Source organism: Benincasa hispida, unplaced genomic scaffold (genome assembly GCF_009727055.1).
Source record: "Benincasa hispida cultivar B227 unplaced genomic scaffold, ASM972705v1 Contig384, whole genome shotgun sequence".
Classification (NCBI taxonomy): Eukaryota; Viridiplantae; Streptophyta; class Magnoliopsida; order Cucurbitales; family Cucurbitaceae; genus Benincasa; species Benincasa hispida.
The window spans coordinates 633,795-661,759 of NW_024064828.1; the positions used below are offsets into that span (position 1 = coordinate 633,795).

The 27,965-nt window shown below is 36.5% G+C and overlaps 1 protein-coding gene and 2 non-coding genes across 3 annotated transcripts; 2 read left to right on the forward strand and 1 right to left on the reverse strand.

The window, feature by feature from the left end:
- Positions 1-696: 696 nt before the first annotated feature.
- LOC120069401 lies at positions 697-804 on the reverse strand. The gene has a single exon (XR_005479522.1). It is a non-coding gene; the product is annotated as a small nucleolar RNA R71 (small nucleolar RNA).
- A 13,349-nt stretch (positions 805-14,153) lies between these two features.
- On the forward strand, positions 14,154-14,260 carry LOC120069402. Its single transcript, XR_005479523.1, has one exon. It is a non-coding gene; the product is annotated as a small nucleolar RNA R71 (small nucleolar RNA).
- A 4,226-nt stretch (positions 14,261-18,486) lies between these two features.
- Positions 18,487-19,113, forward strand: LOC120069394. Its single transcript, XM_039021134.1, has one exon. The coding sequence runs from the start codon at positions 18,487-18,489 to the stop codon at positions 19,111-19,113; it is 627 nt and encodes a 208-aa protein (XP_038877062.1).
- The last annotated feature ends 8,852 nt before the right edge of the window (positions 19,114-27,965 follow it).

Below are 27,965 nucleotides of genomic sequence, written 5' to 3' on the forward strand. Positions count from 1 at the left end.
TTTTGAATGCTATCAATTTTGTATGTAAATATGCTTTTTAGAACCATTAGTGGCTAGACTCTTTATTTTACGATGTTTTTGTATTTACATATGAATTTGAATTAATACTTAGGAATTTTATTGATTTGCATAACTCTTTATCTTTAAATATTACTATTTTTAATTTATATTGATTGACCATAAATAAATACTAAATTCAATGTTCAATTCGGTAGATTTCATGTTTAATCAAACTTGTAACATTAAATTGTCATTAACCTATCACGTGCGCAGTTAGGAGAGTAATAAAAGTTGATGATGATAATGTTTAATGCCATGAGTTTAAATTTGATATCACGACATTAGTTATCATTTAGGTTTGCATGTGAAAGAATTGTTTTCAAAAGACAATAATCCAGAATTTAGTATCTAGACTTGGATAAATGGTGTTGCTTAATTCCATGATTGACTTAAAGTATTGTTCCATGAAGTATGTAATAAAAACTGACACCGTAGAATACTCTTTAATTTTGAAATTACATTTGCTTGTCATATTATCTTGTTTTATTGCAATTCAATCAAACATCACTCAATTTGACTTTCCAATTCCCTAGCTAAAATGATCTGGCTTAATCAATTCCATCGGAGAGCATTGGAACATGGGATGAACTAGCTCAAGTCTTTTTAAGCAAGTACTTTCCGCCTACCAAAACTTCCAAATTGAGATATGAGTTTCTAGCTTTTCTTCAACAGCCCGATGAACATCTATATGAATGTTGGGAGAGATACAAGGACTTATTAAGGAGATGTCCACAACATGGATATCCCAATTGGTTGGAAATTTAATTCTTCTACAATCAGTTGAATGGTAGTACTAAATCCATTCTAGATGCTACTACTGGGGGATCGATCATTGGAAAAACTGCTAATGAGGCTTATGCTATCTTGGAGGACATGGCCATTACGAGTTATAATCGACCAAGTGATAGAGATTCAACCACCAAAACTATCGAAGTGTATGGAATTGACGAAGTAAGTGTTATTTAGGCTCAATTGACCGCAATTGCTAATATTTTGTCTAAATTGGTTGTAGGTGGACAATCATTAAATTCACCATCAATAGCTTCTCAAGCAACCTAGCATCAGAATCTCAACAAGTTTGGGATGCATAAGAAGTGAGATGGCCAATTATGTTGACAAAGAGGGGCCACTAACAAATTCCTACTCACTATCATCCTAGTTTAAGAAATCATGAGCATTTTTATTATGCTAACAATAAGAATGTTTTGCAAGCACCACCTAGATTCTCTAAAGTAGAATCATCAAATGTAGAGAGGAACTCATCTTTAGAGGAGATAATGTTTGAATTTGTAAAGGAGTCTAGAGAAAGAGTTACAAATTTAGAAACCACAGTTTAAGCTCATAAGAAGACAATTCAGAACATGGAAGTGCATCTTAATTAAATTTCCACTTCCCTTCAGACAATGCAAAAAGGTAAATTTCCCAGTTTTCCTGAGAAGAAACCAAAGGAGGAATATAAAGCCTTGACATTGAGGAATGGGAAAAAGTTGGCCACTTGTTTCAGGGAAGACGATGATGATAAACCACTTAAAAAAGAAGTGAGCTTAATAATGAATCTAGTGAAATACAAGAACCTGAGGAAGTTGTTAAGGAAGAGCAACCAAAGGAAAAGGTAAGTGAACTAGAATCATCTTCAGGTAAGTCTTCTAAACATATACCTTTTGTGCCTAATAGTCCTTATCCTCAAAGGTTCCAGAAAAAGATGTTAGATGAGCAATTTTTTAAGAAGTTGCATATTAATATTCCAGTCTTAGAAGCTTTAGAACAAATGCCTAATTATGTGAAATTCATGAAAGATATTCTATCAAAGAATAATAAGTTTAAGAAATATGAAATGATTGATATGACTGAAGAGTATGATGTTGTGCTGCAGAAAAAGTTGCCACAAAGGCTCAAAGATCCAGGGAGTTTTACTATTCCTTGCACAATTAGTTCATTGATGACGGGCAGAAATGTACGTTATTATAGACCTTTTATTTAGAATTATAAAGGCTGTTAAGAAGAATATGTGGCGATTATACTAAGAATTCATGAGAAAGTGAGCTTGCATCGACCTGCAATGAAAATCTTGGCTAACCCACTATTATGCGTTATTTTGCGTCCAAATGTCTATTTTTGTAGCTAACGTAGGAATCGATCGCATGAGGTGAATCTCGCCATCGTAGAGGCATTGCATACGTGATGCATATGTTCGACGCATGGATGTTGCGACCATCAACTACATGCGTCCATCGCATAGAGGTTGCGGCTAGGGAGTTGAGTTGGATACTTTGCATGACACCCGTGCAGGTAAGCCAAAATGAAAGTAAGTGGCTAAGATCAACGTATAAGTGCAACTCCTCTATCTAGCGCAAGCCAAATTAAGCCAAGATAAGAGTTGAGTTGAATATGGCAAGCAACCGAGGTTGGCTATCAGCATGACACCCATAGGGGCAAGCCAAAACGAAGAGCATAATCAGGTTCAACGCCGCATGTTAATAATAAATCGCAGAGCATGAATTGTTTTAAATGAACGCATGGTTAAAAGCTAAAAGCAAAGTTACAGAGCATGAGTAAAAAAATTTTGAGCAAAGGCTTGCCGGATTTAAGCTTAGAAAAGATCTCTTTGAAGAAGTAGCCAAGGTTGAGTAGAGCGTTGCTGCTAAAGTTAGAGATATGAGTAAATTATATTCTAAGAGGCTGGTCATCACAAAGGAAAGCCAGAGGATGAATTATGAATTTCCTAAGTATAAAGCACGCTTGAGGACAAGCATGATTCTAAGTTTGGGGGTGTGATGATGGGTAGAAATGTACGTTATTATAGGCCTTTTATTTAGAATTATGAATGGTGTTAAGAAGAATATGCGGCGATTATATTAAGAATTCATGAGAAAGTGAGCTTGCATCGACCTACAATGAAAATCTCGGCTAACCCAATATTATGCGTTATTTTGCGTCCAAATGTCTATTTGTGTAGCTAATGCAGGAATCGAATGCATGAGGTGAATCTCGCCATCGCAGAGACGTTGCATACGCGATTGCATACGTTCGACACATGGATGTTGTGGCCATCAACCGCATGCGTCCATCGCATAGAGGTTGTGGCTACGATGTAATAACTATAATAGAGGGATGAACGCAAGGGTGGTAGAATGCGATGGTACTTCAGAAACAAAGCATGAACACACACCTCAGAAGTATCAAAAGATGATGTTGACATTTCACCTACCACGCCATTAGCAACAGGGAATCAGAGCAGGTCCATCACGTCGTTAGCTATAGAATTTTAGAGAAGGACCATTAATGTTATTAGCAATCGAGCTCTATAAATAGAAGCCTTAGAGCACAACTTGAAATCATCTGAGCTTCTGCCTTCAGGCAGATCCTTGTGATCCAGACGAACACGTGAGAAGATTGTTGATTATTTAGGAATGGATTGCTTTATTTATTTATTAAGGATGGATGGGGTTGTACATGAATTCATGCGTTTGACATGGCTTATGCATTTGCACCCATGCGTCTGAGGTCATGCGTCAGAATGAAGATGCGTTAAACTAATATGCAATGACCACGTGTTCCTATCACAAGTTTTCTTACGCTTGCACCAAGTATAACGCTAACTCAAGTTTCTCAAGTAATCCGAGGTCGAACACAAGGACTTGTCACTCAATAATTCTTGCGAAGCAATGCATTTGAGGCGATGAAAAGAAAAATAAAGGGAAGTTTAATGGATGTACAAACTATTCCTACTTCTATCTAAACAGATTGAGCAATAGAAGACTTGCAATGAGAATAAGTAGAGACACAACAACCATTAACACATAGTAATGTTTATCATCTCAAATCGCTCGAGTAATCCCAGCTTATTGCACTAACGCGTCGCACACCTCTCGGTGGTCAGTCACATGACTATATCTCTATAGTGCATGGTTGCGTCGAGCATAAGATTGTGCCTATCTCTAGGAACAATGCGAACTTTGCTTTAGTGCGTTCCATCTCTTACCTTCTCAGGCAGTTAGACGCGGTTATTTAACTTATAGACAAGCAATGCAACATTCCATACACAGGCGTTGCTACAGCCTTTCACCAAGCAAAGAGGATTAACTCACTATACTCGCACAACGCACACCTCTCGGTGGGTTGCTTCATGCGTCCTATCTCTAGGCTACACGATTAAGCATGTGATTTTCTTTGATAAATAAACGTTGAAGATAAACTATGATAAAGATGAAGATGATGAAGAAGACGAAAATGAAGGAGTTAAGATTTGCATTGATCACAAATTATCTTAATAACTTAAGATAAAATGTAATACAACACAGAGATTAGAAGAGAAAGAAAGGACTCTGCGTCAAGGCTGCTGGTGGTGCCATGGTTGAATGGTGGAGATGTCTCTCTCAAGCTCTATCTCCGGCGAATGCTCCGATCGTCACTCGGTCTGGGATGTGGAGATGAAGAATTCTCACTGAAAATCTCTTTTAAGCTCTCATCTGTGATCACAAACCTCTACCTTGAGGCAAAAATTTCGATGTTTTGAAATGAAGGTCCAAAAGGCTATTTATAGAGTTTAAACGCCGACAGCTATAATGATTGCGTTATGGTTCACTAATGCTTTTGTCGCGGTATGGGCAATGTCACATCACCTTATCTTGTTGATACTCTCAAGGTATGCGTTCGAGCTTGATTCAGCTGAAGCATCAACGCGTTCTACCCATCTTGCGATCGTCCTTCTATTATGGTCATCACTCCATGGCCGCAATTTCCAATTGATCACCACATTCGCTTGATCATTGCAACTTCCATGCAATGGACACATACGATCACCACAACTTCCATGCATTGGACGCATACGATCACTGCAACTTTCATGCGTTGGACGCATACGATCACAGAAACTTCCATGCGTTGGACGCATACAATCACTACAACTTCAATGTGATGGACGCATACGATCCAACCTTCAATGCGTGCATTTGTCTTTGCGATCACCTAGCTTCAGCACATACGTTGTCTGTGATTGCTTATTTCAAACGCATGCATTTGATTCCTACGATAGCTACAAAAATAGACATTTTGGCATGGAGTAACGCATAATATTGGGGTCAGTGAAGATTTAGGTGCTAATTGACACAAAACTTGATTTTTCGCAAATTTTAAGTATTATCACTGCATTTTCTACTTATTAGTACTCATGATTCTAAATAAAAGGCTTATAATAACGGGCATTTCTGCCAGTTATCAAAGATATTCTTAAGAGTTCTACATTCCGTCAACCATCCAAGTGACGACTGGATCCTCGTCGGAGATAGATCTCGAGAGAGACTACTCCACCACCCATCCATGGCACCACGGCAGCCTTGACACACATCTGATGGAAGCAAGATATTGCCCATCTGGCCCTCTATATCTCTTCTATCTCTGTATTGTATTACATTGTGGCTTAAGAGATTAATACATTTTGTGATCAACATTCCTCTATTTCCTTCGATTCCATCTTCATTTACTTCTTCTTATCATCCTTTACTTTCATTGCAACAACTAAATAAGATTGCTAGAGTATCGCATACTTAATCATGCAGCATAGACATATGTTGCATGTAGCAGCCCACCGAGAGGTGTGTGTTGCGCGAGTGTTGTGAGAAAATTCCTCTTTGCTTAGTGTGAGGCTGTAGCAATGCTTGTCTATGAGCAGAATCAGCAACGACTAACTACTCGAGAGGGTAAGTAGTTGAACGCATTAAGCAAAGTAAGCAGTGTTCCTAGAGATATGAATAATCTTACGTCAACCATGCTTTATGTGATTACCTTGTCTTATGAGCACATCATTCATCATTTAGGCATACTTGAGAGAGTAGTCTAAAAACCAAATCTAGGCTTGAGAGAGTCAGATTGGAACACATAAGCAAGAATAGAAGCTTAGAAACAAGTTCTATTTGCTAGTACATAGCGTATGCACCCTATAGATAGGATATGAAAGTATGCGATCACATCGCATGCGTCCAGAAGTAGGATACGGTGGTATGCGGTCATCTCGTTTATACGTGGGAGCACGTGAGCAAGAATAGATACCTAGACATAAGTCTTCTCGACAGTATCGCATATACATCGCATGCGTCTTCAACAAGTATGTATAGCATAATCACATAGCTTGTATTGGCTGGGGTTACCCTTGCGATCAAGCTTATTGATGCGATGAAGTCATCCCCGCCATTTTGTCTATTTTCCCATGCATCTTATTACGGGTCAACAGTTGCCGTGTCTCTAACTCTCATAGTCATACTTCCATTGCTTGATCTATTTAGTTAGGAGTAGGAGTAGTGCATAGCCCTTAACTTCAATATTCTTTTATTCTTTGCCGCAACACATTACTTCATAACATTTAGCTACAAGTCCCTAAGTTCGACCTCGGATCACCTGAGAAACTTGTGATCTCATTATACTTGGCGATAGAGCAAGAAAACTTGTGGCAAAAAACGCATGGTCATTGCATAAGTTCTTAGACGCATATTGCACATCCCTTAGTCCAACACATGACCAGCACGCACGGAGAACGAAAAATGAACGCGTATTTATTTACTCCATTTTCCACGCATCAAGTTTTTGGAGTCATTGACGAGGACTTGGCAGCTAATAGTTTATTAAGTTCTGTGTTTTCGCAAGCACCCTTTTTAACTTAGGAGTATTGTAGCTTGTGCGACCAAGTTGCAAACAATATTTGAAGTGTAGGCGATGCGTCAAAAGCCAGTATTGACCTGAAGTCAGAAAGGCAATCAGTCGCATAAGCTGAAGGCAGTTATAAACGCGTGCCGACCAACATGCGTCCAAAAATTGCCAGAAGTTTCAATGGTGAGGGTGATTCTCTTGATCCAAGCAGTTGAGATTAATCTCCTGCATGGAAGACTTCTTGCAGTGGCCTCACTCAATTTCTCCAGGGACATCTTCTACTCTATCTTTATCCTTCTTTTCTAGTTTAGTTTATTTTTATTGTTATTTTGGATATGCAGCTACTTTCTTGGATGTGGTGTGTTTACTCCTTGTAGGTGCGACAATAATTCTCCTCAGTGCGCAGTTACAATGGAAGAATCCTCTCCATCATACAACACATGGCTTTGACCGCATGAATTCTAAGGCATGGTCGCAAGTATTATTCTACGCAAAGGCTCTTTTCTTGTTATCTTTTATGCATTATCCTTTTGAAATACTTTGTTGTCCGCTTTCCTACCTTTGCATTGCATCTATGATGGTACGTATAATTCACTACATCTACTAACTAAAAATCGGAAGGCTCACCTCACTTTTAATAGCTTCTTCGAGGTTTGACAGTCTAAGTTTTGTTATGTGTAAACCTCTGCTCAAACATTTGTTATTGCATTCTTGATGAGTTTGTCTTTAGCTTTTCTATGAGAGCGCTGCCAATTTCTCAGTTTGGGGGTGGCAGCGGTCCCAAAAATATGCATTTATCACATTGCGATACTATTTAAAACAAAAAAAAACTGTTCGGGAATAAAAACTCCACTGTCAGCGCAAGAGGGAAACTCAGGCTGATAAGAGTTAAGTTATGAAAGGCACTTACCCGTAGTTGGATACTTCGCATGACACCTGTGCAGGTAAGCCAAAACGAAAGTAAGTGGCCAAGATCAACGCATAAGTGCAACTCCTCTATCTAGCACAAGCCAAATTAAGCCAAGATAAGAGTTGGTTTGAATATGGCACGCAACCGAGGTTGGCTATCCGCATGACACCCGTGGGGGAAAGCCAAAACGAAGAGTGTAACTAGGTTCAACGCCGCATGTTAATAATAAATCGCAGAGCATGAATTGTTTTAAATGAGCTCATGGTTAAAAGCTAAAAGCAAAGTTGCAGAGCATGAGTAAAAAAATTTTTAGCAGAGGCTTGCCAGATTTAAGCTTAGAAAAGATCTCTTTGAAGAAGTAGCCAAGGTTTAAGGAGAGCATTGTTGCTAAGGTTAGAGATATGAGTAAGTTATATTCTGAGAGGTTGGTCATCACAAAGGAAAGCCAGAGGGTGAATTATGAATTTCCCAAGTATAAAGCATGCTTGAGGACAAGCATGATTCTAAGTTTGGGGGTGTGATGACGGGCAGAAATGTACATTATTATAGGACTTTTATTTAGAATTATAAAGGCTGTTAAGAAGAATATGCAGCGATTATACTAAGAATTCATGAGAAAGTGAGCTTGCGTCGACCTACAATGAAAATCTCGGCTAACCTACTATTATGCGTTATTTTGCGTCCAAATGTCTATTTTTGTAGCTAACGCAGGAATCAATTGCATGAGGTGAATCTCGCCATCGCAGAGGCATTGCATACACGATCGCATACGTTCGACGCATGGATGTTGCGGCCATCAACCGCATGCGTCCATCGCATAGATGTTGCGGCTACGGAGTAATAACTATAATAAAGGGATGAACGCAAGGGTGGTGGAATGCGATGGTACTTCAGAAACCAAGCATGAACACACACCTCAGAAGTATCAAAAGATGATGTTGACATTTCACCTACCACGCCGTTAACAACAGGGAATCAGAGCAGGTCCATCACGTCGTTAGTTGCAGAATTTTAGAGAAGGACCATTAATGTTGTCGGCGATCGAGCTATATAAATAGAAGCATTAGAGCACAACTTGAAATCATTCGAGCTTCTGCCTTCGAGCAGATCCTTGTGATCCAAACGAACACGTGAGAAGATATTCTTGAGAGTTCTTCATTCCTTTAACCAATCTGAGTGACGACCGAAGCCTCGTCGAAGATAGATCTTGAGAGAGACTACTCCACCGCCCATCCATGGCACCACGGTAGCCTTGACACACATCTGTGGGAAGCAAGACATTACCCATCTGGCCCTTCATATCTCTTCTATCTCTGTATTGTATTACATTCTGGCTTAAAAGATTAATACATTTTGTGATCAATGCATTCCTCTATTTCCTTCGATTCCATCTTCATTTACTTCTTCTTACCATCATTTACTTTCATTGCAACGACTAAGTAAGATTGCTAGAGTATCGCATACTTAATCATGCGGTATAGACATATGTAGCATGTACCAACCCACCGAGAGGTGTGCGTTGCGCGAGTGTTGTGAGAAAATTCCTCTTTGCTTAGTGTGAGGCGCAACGCTTATCTACGAGCAAAATCAGCTGCGACTAACTGCTCGAGAGGGTAAGTAGTTGAACACATTAAGCAAAGTAAGCAGTGTTCCTAGAGATAGGAATGATCTTATGTCAACCATGCTTTATGTGATTACCTTGTCTTATGAGTGCATCATTCATCATTTAGGCATACTTGAGAGAGTAGTCTAAAAACCAAATTTAGGTTTGAGAGAGTAAGATTGGAACGCATAAGCAAGAATAGAAACTTAGAAATAAGTTCTGTTTGCTAGTACACAACGTATGCACCCTATAAATAGGATATGAAAGTATGCGATCACATCGCATGCATCCAGAAGTAGGATACAGTGGTATGCGGTCATCTCGTTTATGCATGGGAGCACGTGAGCAAGAATAGAGACTTAGACATAAGTCCTCTCGAAAGTATCGCATTGATGCGTTATTTAATGCAATGAAATAATGGTAAAGAATGTGATGGTGGAAAATTCATTGTGCATGAAAGTTTTCATAGCAAGATCCAAGTATAAATCCTACTGAGTTGCCTGGTAAGCCCAAGGTCAAACACAGGGACTAAGGAAAACAGTTTGCGATGGTAATTTTAGATCATTTTGCGATAACAAATAAATTAAGTGGTTGGTTGGTTTGTTGTTTACAATATAAAGTGTATGCGACGGAGTTGAGAAAAGAGTTAATAATACGAAAAATGTGATGAGTATGTGAGGGAACGGGTTGAGAAGGGGTTTAGCTAATACTTCCTAGGATTGCATTCATGTTATGCGATCATGCTACATACATACAATAGCAAATCATCTCTCAATGCAAATGCTATGGCTTCTAGTTTTAAAACGCATGTAATGTATGCGATGATGTCTATAGGACTTATATCTAAGCCTCTATTCTTGTCTACGCGATGACGAATGACAAACACATATACAAGGCAACCGCATACTACCATAACCTATCTCTAGGGTTCATGCGATGTATGTTGGCAAATAGAGCTTATCTCTAAGTCTCTATATCTTGCTTATGCAGATCTAATCTTGCTCTCTCGAGTCTAGATTCTAACCTAGCTCTCTCAAGTCTTAGGTTATTTCTTTAGACTCTCTCGCGAGTAGCTCTAAAGGGTGATGAGCGCAACATAAGACAAGATGATCGCATGCAATGAAGATCCTAGGTCATGTTAACTAAGTACTTCTCAACTCATTCGATAGTTTTAGCTACTCATGGGTATTTTAAAGAGAGTGAACAAATGTAGCAATGAAAGTTCTGTTTATATATATGTGTGTGTATATATATATATATATATTTGAAGTACAGAATGACAATGTGAAATAAGAATAAAGAGCCTGGTAACAATTTCTTGCTTCCCAAGGCTTTTACACTATTCTTCTCTCCTCTGCTCAAAAGATATTCTTGTTCTTACAAGAATCGGCCCTCTCTCTGTTTTTTCATGCTCCCTGGCACTCTCTCGAGCTGACCAGGACGATCTTCCGGCATCTTCTCCCCTTCTCTCGCTTCCGCCATCTAAGTATAAGAAAACTAAGAACAAGGCTAACTATCGTCTATATGGTGAACTCTAAAACTCAGTGAACTCTTCAATGAAAGTGGCCTTCGGTATTTATAGAGCTTCAAGGTGAAAAGCTTCCTCTCTTATGATTGCACTGATGGGATGGTATTTATTCTCTGTCTCATGCGCCAAATAATTATCACTAAAAAGTTGAGTGTACTTGCTACAGTGTCGTTAACGGCTTGTCAACTTAATTCGGCGTCGACTGTCATCAGCTTTCTGTTCTATCGTGATTTATTACGCTTACACTTTGATGCGCCAGCTTTATGCGGCCACCTTCTTGGGCAGATTTTCACGAATGCAAATGATCACATAGCCTTCCGGTCGCAATCTCTTAATGCACTCGGACGTTAATTTCTTTGGATCGCAATTCAGCCTTGCGCCAATTCATTTTCTGCACAAAATACATAAGTTAACTGTTTTTAATGCGATGGACGCATGCGATCGCAATGTTATAAACTTAACACTTTTGGACGCAATTTCATATATTTTTACCATCGCAATCCTTCATTGTTTTATAACTTTGCACTGTAATAACGTGCATTTCTGACCGTTATCACGCCCCCAAATTTAAAACAATGCTTGTCCTCAAGCATAAGCTAAAGATTTTCTCTAGCAAGTCGTTCGCCTTCTTCTTTCCTAGATCTCTCAAGGTTGGCTTATTCAAATCCTATGTACCAAAATCTCCTTAATTCTTATCCAGGTCTCTTCTTAAAATATTTTTAAAATTTAAGGACCGCAAGTTTAACTTTCAAAAAGACTTTACTTATTTCCAGGGCATCGCATGATTTATTTCACAAAAAAAAAAAAAAAAAAAACTTTTCCAACTGGGGTATTTTCAAATTATTTTTATCCATGTGTATTTTAGACATATATTTTTTTCTATGACCTTGCGCTGATCCAAGTGCCTAGCCTTCATTTTGGCTTGCCCCCACGTGTATCATGCGGACATCCAACTACGAGCAAGACGCTCTTTCTCAGTCTAAACTCATGCTCGTTTAGCAGCGGAGTTTCGATCATTTTATTTATGCGTTGATCACGATTCCTACCTTTGTTTTGGCTTGCTCCCACGTGTGTCATGCGGACATCCAACTACGAGTAGGATCCGATCGCAATGTTATGATTTTTTTTTTATAGAAGTAGAGCCTAAAAAATAGCAAGGTTAAAAATGAATACTGCAACCCCAAATTTAAATGCAGCAATGTCCCCATTGCTGAAAGATTGAAAGAAGTCATGTGATGCTTTTAGAAAGTTTCATAAAAAGTCGGTTTGAAAGAAAGCTAGTAGATCACTAACTTCTAGAAATATTTCATGAGATGACTATCCTAAAATTAAGTTGACTCTAGTATATACGAAAAAATAAAGGCATGTGTTTCATCATTGAAATCATAATTGGCAAAGAGAAATAATGCGGACTTACTAAATTAATCAATGTTAAATGATTGCGTCGACTAAAGAGGATGCGATGATAAAATTATCAAAGTTAAAAATGATATGCGATAGAGCGAAATTTGAAAGAAACAAAGTCAAGGAAAGATACAACCCCCAAATTTGCTTTGGCGCCTGCATTATGTGTGATCACATCCTTCTTTGCAGCGAACTACTTTCTTAGATTACGGTGGCGGAATAAGCTGGTTGTGTCTTTCGTGTAGCGCCTCCGCAATCGTTCACCATGATCGTTGCAAAGAAAACATTCAGAGGATCAAATAAAAAAACAGAGTTAGCAAAATCATTTACCACAATCGTTCACCACGGTCGCATTTTTTTTATATATATAAAGCAAAAAGACAAACATACGGTGACAAATAAAAGAAGGGTAACGAAAGTTCATGAATCATTGATAGAAAAAAGGATATTCCAAAAGGATTGCGTCCCTTATGAGTTTGATTCACATAGTAATGCAGGGACTGCTTATTTCAATCTTGTGCTTTTCACATCCAAGGCAGCTTTCTGTTCTTTTCTCGGTCTTCTGGGATCTTGATTGCCTTAATCTGAAGCTTTTTCCCATTGACGTTCATTACAATCTCCTCCTTGTGCACATCAATTTGAGCATGACCGGTCGAGAGGAATGGTCGTCTCAATATGATGGGCGCATCTTCGTTCATTTTATAGTTCAGAATGATGAAGTTTGCCGGCAAGAAGAATTTGTCAATTGAGATTGCAGCATCTTTCAACTCTCTCTCGGGTTGTATTCAGGATCTATCCGTAAGTAGGAAAGTCTCCATCATGGGCATTAGTTTTCCCATATTCAATCGTTTGAAGATTGACAGCGGCATTAAGTTTATACTCGCCCCAAGATCGCATAGTGCTTGACCAATGTCGACCCCTCCAATTGAGCAAGGTATCGTGAAGCTTCCTAGGTCGCACATTTTTGGTGGGATCATAATATTTTGCGTTACTGCCACTATAACGATCTTTCCTTCATCATTTTGTTTCTTTTACAATCCTTGCGGGAATGGTGGTAGCTGTGCTTCTATTTTGTGCTCTAGAGGCTTAAAGGTGGACACAACTTCTGGGTTCATCTTCTTGGGCTCTTCTGAATCATATGTCAACAAGTCCTCGGTTGTCACTGCATTCGAGTTGGTCATGATGGGTTCCTCCCCTACTTCCGCTATCGTTTTTTCGCTTAGCAAAGAGACTGCTAGGCATTGTTCCTTTCTTGTACCCCCAGAGTTGCGAGGGAGCTCAGTTGAGCTCGGCAACGCTCTTTGTGGTATATTTTTTAGTTTGCCCGCAATCTGTCCTATTTGAATTTCAAGATTTCGGATGGACGTCGCTTGATTCTGAAGCATTGATTCATTCTTCTCAATGTACTGCTTCAACAAGCTCTCTAAGGATGAAGATTGCGGTGCCTGTGAACTACTGACTTGGTTATACGTTTGACCGTGTGTTCGCAGGAAAAATCCTGATGGCCCTTCCTTTTGCGCCACTAGTTGAAAATTGTGTTGCTAATTTTTCCACGTGAATTTAGGGTGGTTTCTCCACCTGGGGTTGTACGTATCAGAGAAAGGGTTATTCTTTATGAAGCATACTGATTGCGGATTCCTTGGGCATTCTTCCATCGAATACGCTTCTCCACAGATGACACAACTCATGGTCGTTTGAGCAATTGCGCTGACCTGCCCTTTTTGTGTTCCCATGTTTTGATTGTGATGCCTTGTATCAAACTCATCATTGCCTTCATTTAGGTTTGTAGGGATACGATGGCCCCATTGTTCGCATCACAATCTTTAATTCTTAATCTTTGATCGCTTTCTCTCTAGTGCTCGTGATTTTTGGAAATGCGATCAAGTATATTTTTCGCCTCCTCATATGTTTTATCTAGCAGACCTTCAGCTGTTGTCGCATTGGCAGCCGTCTGCGATACAGGGTCTAGTCCGTGGTAGAAAATCTCCATCTGTAACTAATCTGGTAAGCCGTTATGCGGACAATCTCTTACTAGCCTCTTATACCTCGCCCATGCGTCACTGAGCGATTCGTCAATTTCCTGTTCAAAATTCGTAATTAACTTCCTTATTCTTGCATTCTCCGTTGGAGGGAAGTATTTCTTCATGAACTTTTCCACTACTTGTTCCCGTGATGTAATCTCCCTTGGTTCGAGAGAATAAGCCCATTTTTGTGCCTGGTCACACAATGAAAATGGAAACAATGTTAATCGAACCTCCTTAGCGGAAATGTTAGGGAACACATAAGTGTTGCAGATTTCAATAAAACTCTGGAGATGGGCGTGCGGATCCTCGCCATGCCTTCTACCAAACTGTCTGGCCATTTGAATCATCTGCAACATAACCAATTTCATTTCAAACCTCGATCCGTCCAGCGCTGGCCTCATGATTCCTGGGGAGAAATCATATAGGTTGGGCGATTGCATAGTCCCGAATGGGTCTATTGCAGTCATTTTCTAGGAGAATGGGGTAAGCCATTATATTATTTTGCATTTTGGGCCTCTCTTCGATTGTCCCGCCATTCTTGGAGTTCTATCTTGTTGTTGTTGGCGATAGTCTCTCAATCTTCATCGAAACGTTCTTCAATCTCTAGTCGTAATTCGCCAGAGATTGAAAGCTGCAAAGAAAATCAAAAAATTACCGTTAGCACAATGTATTTTCGTAGCCCCGGCAACGGCGCCAAAAAACTTGATACGTTATTTAATGCGATGAAAATAATGGTAATGAATGCGATGGTGGAAAATGTGTTGTGCATGCAAGTTTTTTCTCAACAAGATCCAAGTTAAATCCTACTAGTTGCCTAGTAAGCCCAAGGTCGAACACAGGACTAAGGAAAAACAGTATGCAATGGTAATTTTAGATCACTTTGCGTAAAAAATAAATCAAGGGTTGGTGGGGTTTTGTGTTTACAGTATAAAGTGTATGCGATGGAGTTGAGAAAAGAGTTAATAATACGAAAGATGCGATGAGTATGCGGGGAATGGGTGAGAAGGGGTTTAGCTAACACTTCCTAGGATTGCGTTCATGTTATGCGATCATGCTACAACATACAACAGCAAATCATCTCTCAAATTAAATGCTACGGCTTCTAGTTTAAGAATGCATGCGATGTATGCGATGATATCTATAGGACTTACATCTAAGCCTTTATTCTTGTCTATGCGATGACGAATGACACACACATATAACAGGGAACCGCATACTACCAATAACCTATCTCTAGGGTGCATGCGATGCATGTTGGCAAACATAGCTTATCTCTAAGTCTCTATCTCTTGCTTATGCAGATCTAATCTTGCTCTCTCGAGTCTAGATTCTAACCTAACTCTCTCAAGTCTTAGGTTTTTCTTTAGACTCCTCTCAAGTAGCTCTAAAGGTGATGGGCACAACATAAGACAAAGATGATCGAATGCAATGAAGATGTAGGTCATGTTAGCTAAGTACTTCTCAACCATTTGATAGTTTTAGCTACTCATGCATATTTTAAAGAGAGTGAACAGATGTAGAAATACAAGTTTCATTCTCTCTCTCTTTCTCTCTCTCTCTCTCTGTATATATATATATATATTCGAATACAGAATGACAATGTGAAATAAGAATAAAGAGCCTGGTAGCAATTTCTTGCTTCCCAAGGCTTTTACACTGTTCTTCTCTACTCTGCTCAAAAATTATTCTTGCTCTCGCAAAAGTCGACCCTCTCTGTTTTTCCATGCTCCCTGGCACTCTCTGTGCTGACCAGGATGTTCTCTGGCATCTTCTCCTTTCTCTCAGTTTCATCTTCTAAGTATAAGAAAACTAAGAACAAGGCTAACTATCGTCTATATGGTGAATTCTAAAACTCGGTGAATTCTTCAATGAAGGTGACCTTCGGTATTTATAGAGCTTCAAGGTGAAAAGCTTATTCTCTTCTTATGATTGCACTAATGTGGTGCATTAATTCTCTATCTGATGCGCTGAATAATTGTCACCGAAAAGTTGAGTGTACTTGCTACAGTGTCATTAATGGCTTGTCAACTTAATTCGTAGTCGACCGTCATCAGCTTTCTGTCACATCATGATTTATTACGCTTTCACCTTGATGCGTCGGCTTTATGTGGCCACCTTCTTAAGCAGATTTTCACGAACACTAACGAACGCATAGCCTTGCAGTTGCAATCTCTTAATGCGCTCAGACGTTAATTTCCTGTAAAGAAGGGAAATTATTGAGTATTAAGGGACAATAAATCTTCTATTGGTTGGTCTGTTGAGGATCTTAAGGGGATTAGTCCATCAATCTGAATATTAATGGAAGATTCCTCTACTCCTTCAGTAGAACATCAAGGAGATTAAACTCTGCCATGAAGGATATCGTTAAAAAAGAAGTTCTAAAACTTTTAAATGTAAGAATTATTTATGCTATTTATGACGATTCTTGGGTGAGCCTTGTGTACGTTGTCCCTAAGAAAGGTGTTATGGCTGTGATTAAGAATGATAAAGTTAAATTCATATCCACTAGATTAGAGACAGGATGGCATGTTTGTATTGATTATAGGAAGTTAAATAAGGCTACTAGACAGGATCGTTTTTCACTTCCTTTTATTGATCAAATGCTTGATAGGCTTGCAGGCTATTCTTACTATTGATTGTTAGATGGATATTTAGGGTATAATCAGATTGCTATTGCTCCTAAGGATCAGGAGAAGACTACCTTCACTTATCCATATGGGACATTTGCTTATAGGAGGATGTCTTTTGGTCTATGTAATGCACCTGCCACTTTTCAGTGGTGTATGATGGCAATTTTTTCAGGGATTTATAGAGGAGATTATTGAAGTGTTTATGAATGACTTTTATGCTTTTGGGTCTTCTTTTGATTCTTGCCTTGCTAATCTTACTCTTTTTTTTTTTGCAGAGATGTCAAGAAGCCAATCGTGTGCTGAATTGGGAAAAGTGTCACTTCATGGGGAAGGAAGGCATTGTCTTGGGGCATAAAGTATCTCATAATGGGTTAGAGGTGGACAGGGTAAAAATTTCTGCAATTGAACAATTGCCACCTCCTATAGATGTGAAAGAAGTTAGGAGCTTTCTAGGACATGTAGGGTTTTACAGGAGATTGATCAATGATTTTTCAAAAATTGCTAAACCCTTGAGTAACTTGATTGAAAAATATGCTAAATTTGTTTTTAATGATGCATGTTTGAAATACTTTACTTTTTCGAAAGAGAAATTGTTTTCTGCTCCTATCATTGTTACACCTATGTGGTTTGAACCTTTTGAATTTATGTGTCATGCTAGTAACTATGCATTAGGTGTTGTCTTAGGCCAACGTAAGGATAACATTTTTAGGGTGATATACTATGCTAGCAAAACTCTTAATAGTACTCAACATAATTACACTACTACCTTGCTAGCTACTGTGTTTGCTTTTGACAAGTTTAGGCTCTACATACTTGGTTCTAGGGTAACTGTTTATGCTGACCATGTAGCTTGGAAATTTGTTTCCTAAGAAAGAATCCAAACCTAGATTGATGAGATGGGTTTTACTTTTGCAAGAATTTGATTTTGCTATCAAGGACAGGAAAGAATGTGAAAATGTGGTTGCAGAACACCTATCTAAGCTTGAGCTTGAGAATTAAAAACCTAGCTCATCTATTGTCGAGACCTAATATCTGTATCAAGTAGATGATAGGTTGCCTTGGTTTGCTGACATTGTTAATTATCTTGCAGATGAGGTGTTGCCTCCTGATCAAACCCCTCAGCAAAGGAGGAGGTTTTTAGACAAAGTCAAATCTTATCAATGGGAGGATTCTTTTCTTTACAAGGTGTGTGTAGATGGTCTCATAAGAAAGTGTGTTCCTAAGGAGGAAGTTGTAAGTATCTTGTACTTTTGTCATTCTTCACCCTATGGAGGTCATTTTGAACTGACTAGAACTGCAACTAAAGTACTTCGATCACGTTTTTATTGACCTTCACTTTTTAAAGGCTATTATAATTTTGTTAAATCTTGTGATAGGAACCAATGTACTAGCAATATTTCTAGACAACATAAGTTTCCTATGACTTCTATTTTGGAGGTGAAGTTTTTTATGTCTGGGGTATTGATTTTATAGGGCTTTTTCTTGTGTCTTCTGGATGTCATGCATATATTTTAGTTGTAGTTGATTACGTGTCTAAATGGGTGGAGGTTGTAGCTACTATGAATAATGATGCCCACATTATTTTTAAATTCTTGCATAAAAATATTTTCACAAGGCTTGGTACACCTAGGGCTATCATAAGTGATAAGGGGTCTCATTTTTGTAACAAGTTGTTTGATTCCATGATGTCTAAATATGGTGTGAAACATAATATTTCCATAGCATACCTTCCTCAAACTAACGGTCTTGCTGAGGTATCTAACAGGGAAATCAAACATATTCTTGAAACAACAGTTCGAATTAACAAGAAGGATCGGTCTCTCAAGTTAGATGATGCATTATGGGCTTACCGCATAGCTTTCAAGACTTCAATTGGTACTTCACCATATAAATTGGTGTTTGGGAAGGCTTGTCACTTACCGGTGGAGCTAGAGAATAAAGCTTATTGGACTATCAAAAAGTTAACATTTGATCCACAAAAGGTGGGAGAGAAGCGATTGTTGGAACTTGTTGGGTTGGAAGAGTTTCGTGATCAAGCTTATGAGAATGCCAAGTTGTACAAAGAAAGAACTACTAGATGGCATGACAAGAAGATCATTCACCATACATTTTATCCTGGACAAAGAGTTTTTCTTTTTAATTCACGTTTACGCTTGTTTCCAAGTAAACTCAAGACTAGATGGTTAGGACCATTTGTGGTGGTAAAAGTTTCTCCTCATGGAGCTGTGGAAGTGCAAGGGAAGATGGATCGAGATTCAAAGTCAATGGTCAAAGACTTAAGAATTATTGTGGTAATGAAGAAAGAAAGATAGAGAATCTGGTTTTCAAAGAATGATTTTGGGGTTTGGTCTAGCTAAGAGACGTTAAACCAAGCACCTATTGGGAGGAAACCCAATATTTTTTTACTGCTTTATTTATTTCTTTGTTTTTGCTTTTGTGTTTTCTTTAAAAAAAAAAAAAAAATCAGAGTCACTCATTTGTTTTCATATTTTTTAGGGTCTATTTTCAACACAAAGTACTCTTTCCACTAACCTGTTAGTGGACTCCTGCACGCTCCCAGGCTTGTTTCTCTATGCTTTATTTTTTTCTTGCATTGAGCGCAATGCAAATTTTATGTTTGGGGGTGGGAAGTGTCCTTCATACTTTTGTGTTTGCTTGTTTATCTTGCTATGCATGTTTACTTGGGTTTATCCTACTATGCATGTTATGTTGAAAATTTGAAGATTTTTTTTTTTTTTAAAAAAATTGAGTTTTGATAGTCTTTATGAGTTTTTTTTTTTGTGTTTTGTTGACATTTATTTTCCATGATGAGACTTGAATATGCATGTTGAATGACTCATAGTGGAAATAAGATAGTAATATCTTGAAGTATGATCTATCTATCTTCCTCTTTGAGTTTCCCATATCATATGCACATAGTAACTTCAATTTAGAAACATTAACTAAAACTAGAATCATGTTTAGTGTATTTGGTTGTAACCTCGAAAGACTCCACCGGTTGGAGAGTGGATGACATGGTGGTTTGTAATGATAGACTAAGAGGAAAGGAAAAAAATATTTTGTTAGCCTTTGAAAAAAAAAATATAATGATCACTCATGTGCTTAAAAGAAATATTTTATTTTATGTTTTATAAACTTGTAATGTGTATGCATGGATGAGAGTAGAAAAAGTTACCTTCCTGTGATCAGTTAGGACGCTTGGGAATTGACTAGGTACGATTCCCTGCAGTGAGTGTGTGAAAGCTAGTAGTACTCCATGATGCAAGTTTTAAAATTATGGATTCTAATTAAGGCACCTTAATGGACATATTACTTTCTTGAAATGTGTGGATATTTAATGATTAGTGTATGAGCTAGAGAAGGGAAAAGTTGGAGAAGTTTTCTTGAACCTAACTTTAGTTTTTTAGTTTTAAATTGAATATGACTTGTACATACACACATGGGAGATGATTAGATTTGGCCATGGACAACCATAATGATAGACCTGCTTGAATGTTTCTGCTTAAGTTCTAACCTAACTATTCTCTGAGGCATGAATCACTAGGACACTTATTTAGAACTTTTCTATTTTCTTGTTTCTTCTTTGCTCAAGACTATCAAAATCTTAAGTTTGGGATGGTGAAATGCACATAAAATGTGCATTATTTGCCTTAGATTTAGGATTGTTTTTAATGTGTTTTTATCATATTTGACATGTTTGCTAGTGATTTCCAAGATTTATAATCGAGAAGTTAATTATACTCAAAATAAGCCAAAAAGGACTAAAATAGACTTAAATGAGTCAAAATCGAGCAATAGACCAAAGGGAGTGAAGAAAAGAGAGGAAAATGCTAAAGAAACCAAAGGGCAGGGTAGCGTTGCAACACTACAACATGAGATGGTGATAAACACTCGAAGGCAGTAGCTGCACTTGAGGAGGCAACATAGAAACTGTAGGGATGAAAACCATAACACAATGGAAATCACAGAATCAAACTCGTTATTAATTTGGGATTTTTGAAATACCCATATATTAAGAAGTTCAGAAAAATTACAGAAACTGACAAAATTACAGCCTATTATAAAATAATTCTAATCTAAATTAAGCATGCATAAATTAATTCGATGGAGAAAGAGAAAGAAAACCTAACATGTATAGAATCGAACAAAATCCAATTCTCCGATTGATTTCATCAACAATACCACAAAAGTTGCCTTCATATCCTATGAGATTTCTTGAGGTAAACTTTAGTTTGTAGGAACCAAAATTGATTGGAAACAGTAGGGGGATAATTTTGTTTCTGGAGAGAAAAAGCTTTACAGAATATTTATGTGCTTTCTAAAATCAATCGTAATTCACCTGCAAAATTTACGTTTTGCAAGTCACTTAACCAACAAGAAAGAGAATTAGTGCATAATTATTTGGGTCATTTTGAAAATTGAAAATTAATGCATAATTATTTGGGTCATTATTTTGAAAATTAGTGCATAATTATTTGGGTCACTATTTTATCTTTTTTCTTAATTTTTCTTTTCAATTTGAAATGAAAAATTTTCAAATATATCTGCAATCTAAAAATTAGGAATCAAATTATATTCTCTCTCAAAATTTCTTTCCAACATAATTTAATTCAATTTGGTGACTCATGATTATACCTTTCCACGAATTAGACTATATACCTTATCATATCATCATTTACCTTCATAAAATTAATAAAAACATGAGCTAAATAAATATTCACACATGAAACTGTAACAGTGGAATTTGTTCTCTCTCACTCTTTTTATTTTTTAAGATCTACTATTAATTCGACCACAATAGTCCATGTATAATCAAAACCCAATTCCAAAAATAAGGAACTACTAATGATATAGCCATTCTTTGTAAGTAGAGTAATAGCTAATTTAGATTTCAAGTTCTCATTTTCAATGGAACCCATTCGCTGAAATAGTAAGTCAGACAAAAATTAAATATCCAACACAAGATAAGAATATATGCAACAAACTCTGAGAAAGTATTTAACAAAGTGGAGAGAAGAATTGAAGAAAATGTACCAGTGCATCGATTTAACTTTAACTTTCCTTACAATAAATTTCTTGATCTTTATTCCCTCAGATCATGACACCACGAAGATCGAGTGAATAGCTTCTCGGATTGATATTGGGCGAGACTGCGAGCAAAGAGATGTTTCAATTTTGGACAGATCCAAGAACTCTGCAGGTTTGATCGACATTTGATAATGATTTCAAGTGAATTCTTGTTTTCAAATTGTTGTTGTTGGAACCAAATATCGATCATTGTGCCGTAGATAAACCCAATGCCTTGAAAGCAAGATCGACACAACTTTGGTGCTAATTCGCAAAGTTGGTTTCTCCCCAAGGTTAACAAAACTCCTAATCTTTGACGTGTACTCATCAGAGATCGGGTTGAAATTGATGAAAAATTGCTCAAAAAATAGTAAAGGTTGGAAATCTTAAAAATAAAGAATGTCTACTTGATCTTGTAAAATTTTCTTCTTTATAAAAAAATGAGGAAGAAGAAAAAGCAAGGAAACGACTAGTTCTCAATGGCTATAAATGGCTAGTTTCCAACAACTATAAACGGCTCGTTTCCAGCGGTCATAAATGGTTATTTTTTCCACTTTCTGTATTTTTTATGGGCCTAGGCCCAAAGTTATTTCCAACATTTATGACCAAAACTTTTAATTATAATATTTTATGTTAAAGGCAAACTGCACAAATCACTGTTTACTATAATGGTGGTTGTGTTTCTTGAGATGGATTTAGTACAAAGGTCACGTTTATCCCAGATGAAATGTGGAACTCAGTTGATTACTTTTGTTATTTTATTTGTGTTTCGTAATCGTAATGATCAAATTGTGGGGCCTGTATCTAAATTTGTAATCAAAGCATGCAATCTGATGGAGGAACAAAGGGTGTCCAATCTGATTGTGCTTGAAAATTACGTGGGGCACATATCTTTACCATTACAGATATTATTACTGTAACAGTATGAAAATTATAAATCTGTCACATTTACCTTTACCTTTATCTTTATCTTTATCTTTACCTTTACTTTTACCATTACTATTAAGGTCAAACAATAACAGTAAATGTAAAGGTAAAATGTGACAGATTTGTGACTAAGTAAACGCGATCAAAACAATCCAATTAAGTTTGCAATTCAGATCCATGTCTATTGATCCATTAATGAAATTTCATTACAATTACACTAACTCTTGTTATAAATCGGTAAACGTGATCTAGCTTCAAACTTCCTTCTTATATGTTCAATAAAGTATGAAGTGGAAATTTAGACCTTTAATCTTTTAGTTAGGATATTGTGTTTGAACGGTTAAACACTACAAGAAATAATGGATACAACAGCTAGCAAAAAAAAGCTATAATAGACCTTTTATAGCCTTTTTCAAAGGTCCTGACAGCCCATGTTATTAAAAATTTGGGGACTTTTTGTAGCATTTTGTAGAACTATAATAAGTGCTATAATAGAGTATAAAGATATAGCTTATACATATTGCTATAAAAACTTTTGATAGTGTTTTTTACTAAAGCTATGATATATTTATATAGCTAAAATAATTTGCTATCTTTAATATATAATAACCTTTTTTTCAATGCTATAATATAATATTTATAGCTATAATTGTATGCTATAACAATGTTATTTATTCTTTTATAATAATAATAATTATTATCATAACCTTTTGATAGCATTTCTTTTTTGCTATATAATTTTTTTCTAACTTTTACTCGTGGTTATAAAAAATATCACTTATTTCTCAACAATATTTATTTTTAAATTATTAAGATTTTTAATAAATTTTACTTCAAGTACTCATTTTTTATTGAAATCCACACACATGAAATACTTCATAGCACATTAAATACCATAACTTTCATTTATAATGTATTAACATTACAAAATAAAGTATTCAATAGTTTTTTAGAATAAAGTTGTCTTCCAAAAAATATACGAACCAGATAAAGTATTCACTGAATGTAATTGCCAACATAAATTATCTCTCAAAATAATCAATTCATCAAGTGTTCAAGATTATATTATCATATACTAATAATCACTTTATCAAATGGTCATGCAACTGTACTACTCACAACTTCTTCCATACACGTTATCTCTAATATAGGCCTCCACAAATATGCATTGGGTTTCTTTGATATACAAACACTCTAACTGTATTTGGACCAATAGGAATGTGATGGACAAAGGCAATTGGATCATTAGAAGACCATCGACCTTCTGCAACAATCCCTCTTAAGTCATGTCAATCTAATAACTTATATTTAACTTGAGAATTATTATTGATACTTTATCAAAAGAAGAATACGAGACATGAGATTTGAGATGTGAGAATTAGATAATAATAAAATCAAGAATAAATTTAGTCATATTAAAAATAAATTTTGACGGTGGAGAAGTCATTGGAAAAGTTGAAGGAATATTTGTGGGGTTAGGTACGCTTGCAGTAGCATTTGAAAGTTCCTCACTTGGTGCTACCTATGATAATGTTATATGAAACAAAATATGGAGTAAACTCAAAACAGAACAAATATGAATGTAAGGTACTTAATGAAAAAAGCTTACTTGTTTCTTCAAAAGACATGACATAAGTGTTTTCATTTCTATCATTTCATCTTTCATCGCTTTCATTTCTATCATTTCCTCCTTTATCTTTAAATATTACTTTTCGAGAATCTTATATTTGTTATCTCGTTGGGACAAGAGAGATAATTTTGAACGTGTAACATCAAATCCAAATCCTCTTACATGCCCACAATCAGGACCAAGAACTTTACTTAAGAGTTCATCAACCACGTTATTTGTGAAAGTTATCGTCACGGCCTCAATTTGTTCAATGGTCTCCTAACAAGCATATGAAAACTATACAATACAAATCCGACAATGAACAAAGCACCTTTTCCCTTTTCTCTCAACTGTTTCAGTACATTCTAAATCTTTCTTAATGACCCACCAAAGCAAACTATATTGGTTTTGAATCCATGACCTCGGTAATTTAGGAAGGGGAAAAACTCTAAAGTGAAACTAACAATGAAGTAAAAATAAATAAATAAAATTGATATCTAAATAGTACAGAGCAAGTGGAAATGAGCAAATAACTTGTTAAATTCAGAACTGAATAAACGCATGACAGGGAGATAATTAGTAAAAAAGAATAAGAAACTATAAATAAGTAAGACGATTAGGAGGCGGGCATGATTAAGGCTGAGCAGTACAGGATTATCGAGCAATGATAAAAGATTAAAAGCCAAGAAGATAACTGAAGTAAATTTATTTGGTTCCTAAAAAATGAAGGCCATTTCTTAAGCTCTTTTTATCAAGAAAGGTAAGAGCCTACTTCGATCCAGAATAGAATTCAACGAAAGAAACAGAGTCATGAAATCATGCATTGAAAAAATGCGATTGGTAATGATGCTGTTCTTTTCAGAAACTACTACATATTACATAATTATAAGGAAATACATAAATGAATAGGGTGAGGAAACACTCAACCCAAGCTAAAGATTAAAAAACCACTTCCAGTTAGCACAGACTAGAAATTTCAATATTTCTACTCGATAGAGAGAGACCATCAATACCCCACTGCAGGAGCAATATAAAGAAATCAAGAGTTCTAAAAAAGTAGATTTAATCACTTGAATGGATTATAGCTAGAGAAGTATGTTACCAGGAAAATTTGAACTTCCCTCTCATCGTCATCAGAATGTTTCATTATAAAAACACTTTTGGTTCCTGAACTTTTATGAAAATAACCTTGTAAAAAAGAGTGTGGGACTTTCCAATCTTGCTACCCCATTCTTGGATATTTGCATTCAAAAGTTATAAAAACAAGCAAAACTCATTTCCTATTACATGTATGTGGGAGTTGAAATTATTTTTTTTTATATATAACTAAACTTGGGACATCAAGAAACTCCTTCCATCATGAATTGAATACATATAACCTACATCTCAATTCAATTATGATCTGATTTTTGTTATAGCTCCATTCAAAAGAACAAAATCTTGAAAATAATAATTGTTTGCTAGCTGCAATATTCGTGCAGAAAAACTTATTCTGGTCCCCATTAGTTAACAAATGAAAGCCACAAATTTGGAGACTTCCAATTCATCAACCCCCTAAAATTGCCTATGCACTTAAAAAAAAGGCATAGAATCAAAGTTGTTGGAGACAATTTTTAGAAAACTTCAGCCGTATGTATAGTGATCATCATAAATCATCTAAAAAGACTAACAAAATTTTTCAGCATAGAGAACAAGAATACAATCATACACCAGCTAAATTAAATAGATAAAGATGAAGATGAAGGAAACACAAAAGTGAGAAACTCAATCAAAACAAAAATAAGAAGATAATTGTATAAAGAGTTGATAAACAACCGAAAAAAAATAAGGTGATGAAGAACAGCAAAGATGTAAGGTTTTGTAACGACCCGACCCCCTAGGACTTAAATTAGGCTGTTACTAAACACATGCATGCATAGAACTTAAAACGACACTCTGTTATGATGAAATAAATGCTAATTAAATAAGGTAAACTTAAAAGACTTTGCATTTAATTTCAAATATTAAAAACAACGGTAGGGTACCCATAAATCATAAATGATAATATATAAATCTGGAAGCGATTCTAAATAGTAAGTTTTAAACATCCATACTAAAAGCTAAGAAAAACATGAAAAGAAGTTTAAATCTCATGAGCGGAAGCATAAAACTGGTCTCAGTGGCTTGTTCACGAATTCTGCTTGTCATTCGATGGCGTGTCCCTACTCTTACCTGAAACATAAACATGAGAAAGGGTGAGTATAAAATACTCAGTAAGTAACCTCACTACTGGGGTCAAGCTAGGCATCTATGTCCTCTAGATGCCTACCTCTAGTGGAATATATAAACTGCTCTAGTTCTCATGGTACACATATATACATGAAAAACTTATTTCTATCCTACTGTAGTTAAGTATGTCCACTATCTCTAATAAGTCCCGTAGGACCCATAACCTCTGGTGAATCCGAAGGAAAAAATCTCTTACATACCATGGTTATGCATACACCTCTTTCGTGTACACATAACCCACTAATGTGTACCTCTTTTCATACACATGGTTACGTATACACCTCTTTCGTATACACATAACCCACTGAAGTGTGTACCTCTTTTGTACACATGTTATTTATAATACACCTCTTTCATATACACATAACCCATTGAGGATGTACCTCTTTCGTACACATGGTTATGTATACACCTCTTTCATATACACATAACCCACTGAGTATGTACCTCTTTCGTACACCCCAGATCCTCTCTATAAATGTAGGGATGCATACCTCTTTCATACACATGGTTATGTATACACCTCTTTTGTATACTCATAACCCACTGAATGTGTACCTCTTTCGTACATATGGTTATGTATACATCTCTTTCGTGTACACATAACCCACTGAGTATGTACCTCTTTCGTACACCCTAGATCCTCTCTATAAATGTAGGAATGCATACCTCTTTTGTACACATGGTTATGTATACACCTCTTTCATATACACATACCCATTGAGGATGTACCTCTTTCGTACACCCCAGATCCTCTCTATAAATGTAGAGATGCATACCTCTTTCGTACACATGGTTATGTATACACCTCTTTTGTATACACATAACCCACTGAGTATGTACCTCTTTCGTACACCCCAGTACCCTCTAGGTATGTATCACTTTCATACACACCAGCCCTAGTACATCTCTTTCATGTACTAGCGCCCTTGGACGTACATCACTTTCATGCAGTCACATAATCTGGAAAGGAAGAAATATTGCATCTAACTTCATATTACATATAACGTTCACATAATCGTGAATTCTCTAAAATCTCCTGATCAAGGTCTTGATCATGTTAATTAACCTCAACATACGTAATTAATCTAGTATTAATGGATCCACTCTAGTACAGCACTTTCATGTACTAACTCATGTAAACAATCAAACATTTGAAATTTCATAATATATCATATAGCTTACACTTTCATAATAAATCACATAAATAAGCACATCAGTAAAATGTTCCAACTTTTACTAACTTTAAGACATTCTCGTAGCAGTGTCACTTAACTCAGGGTCATGCTCAAT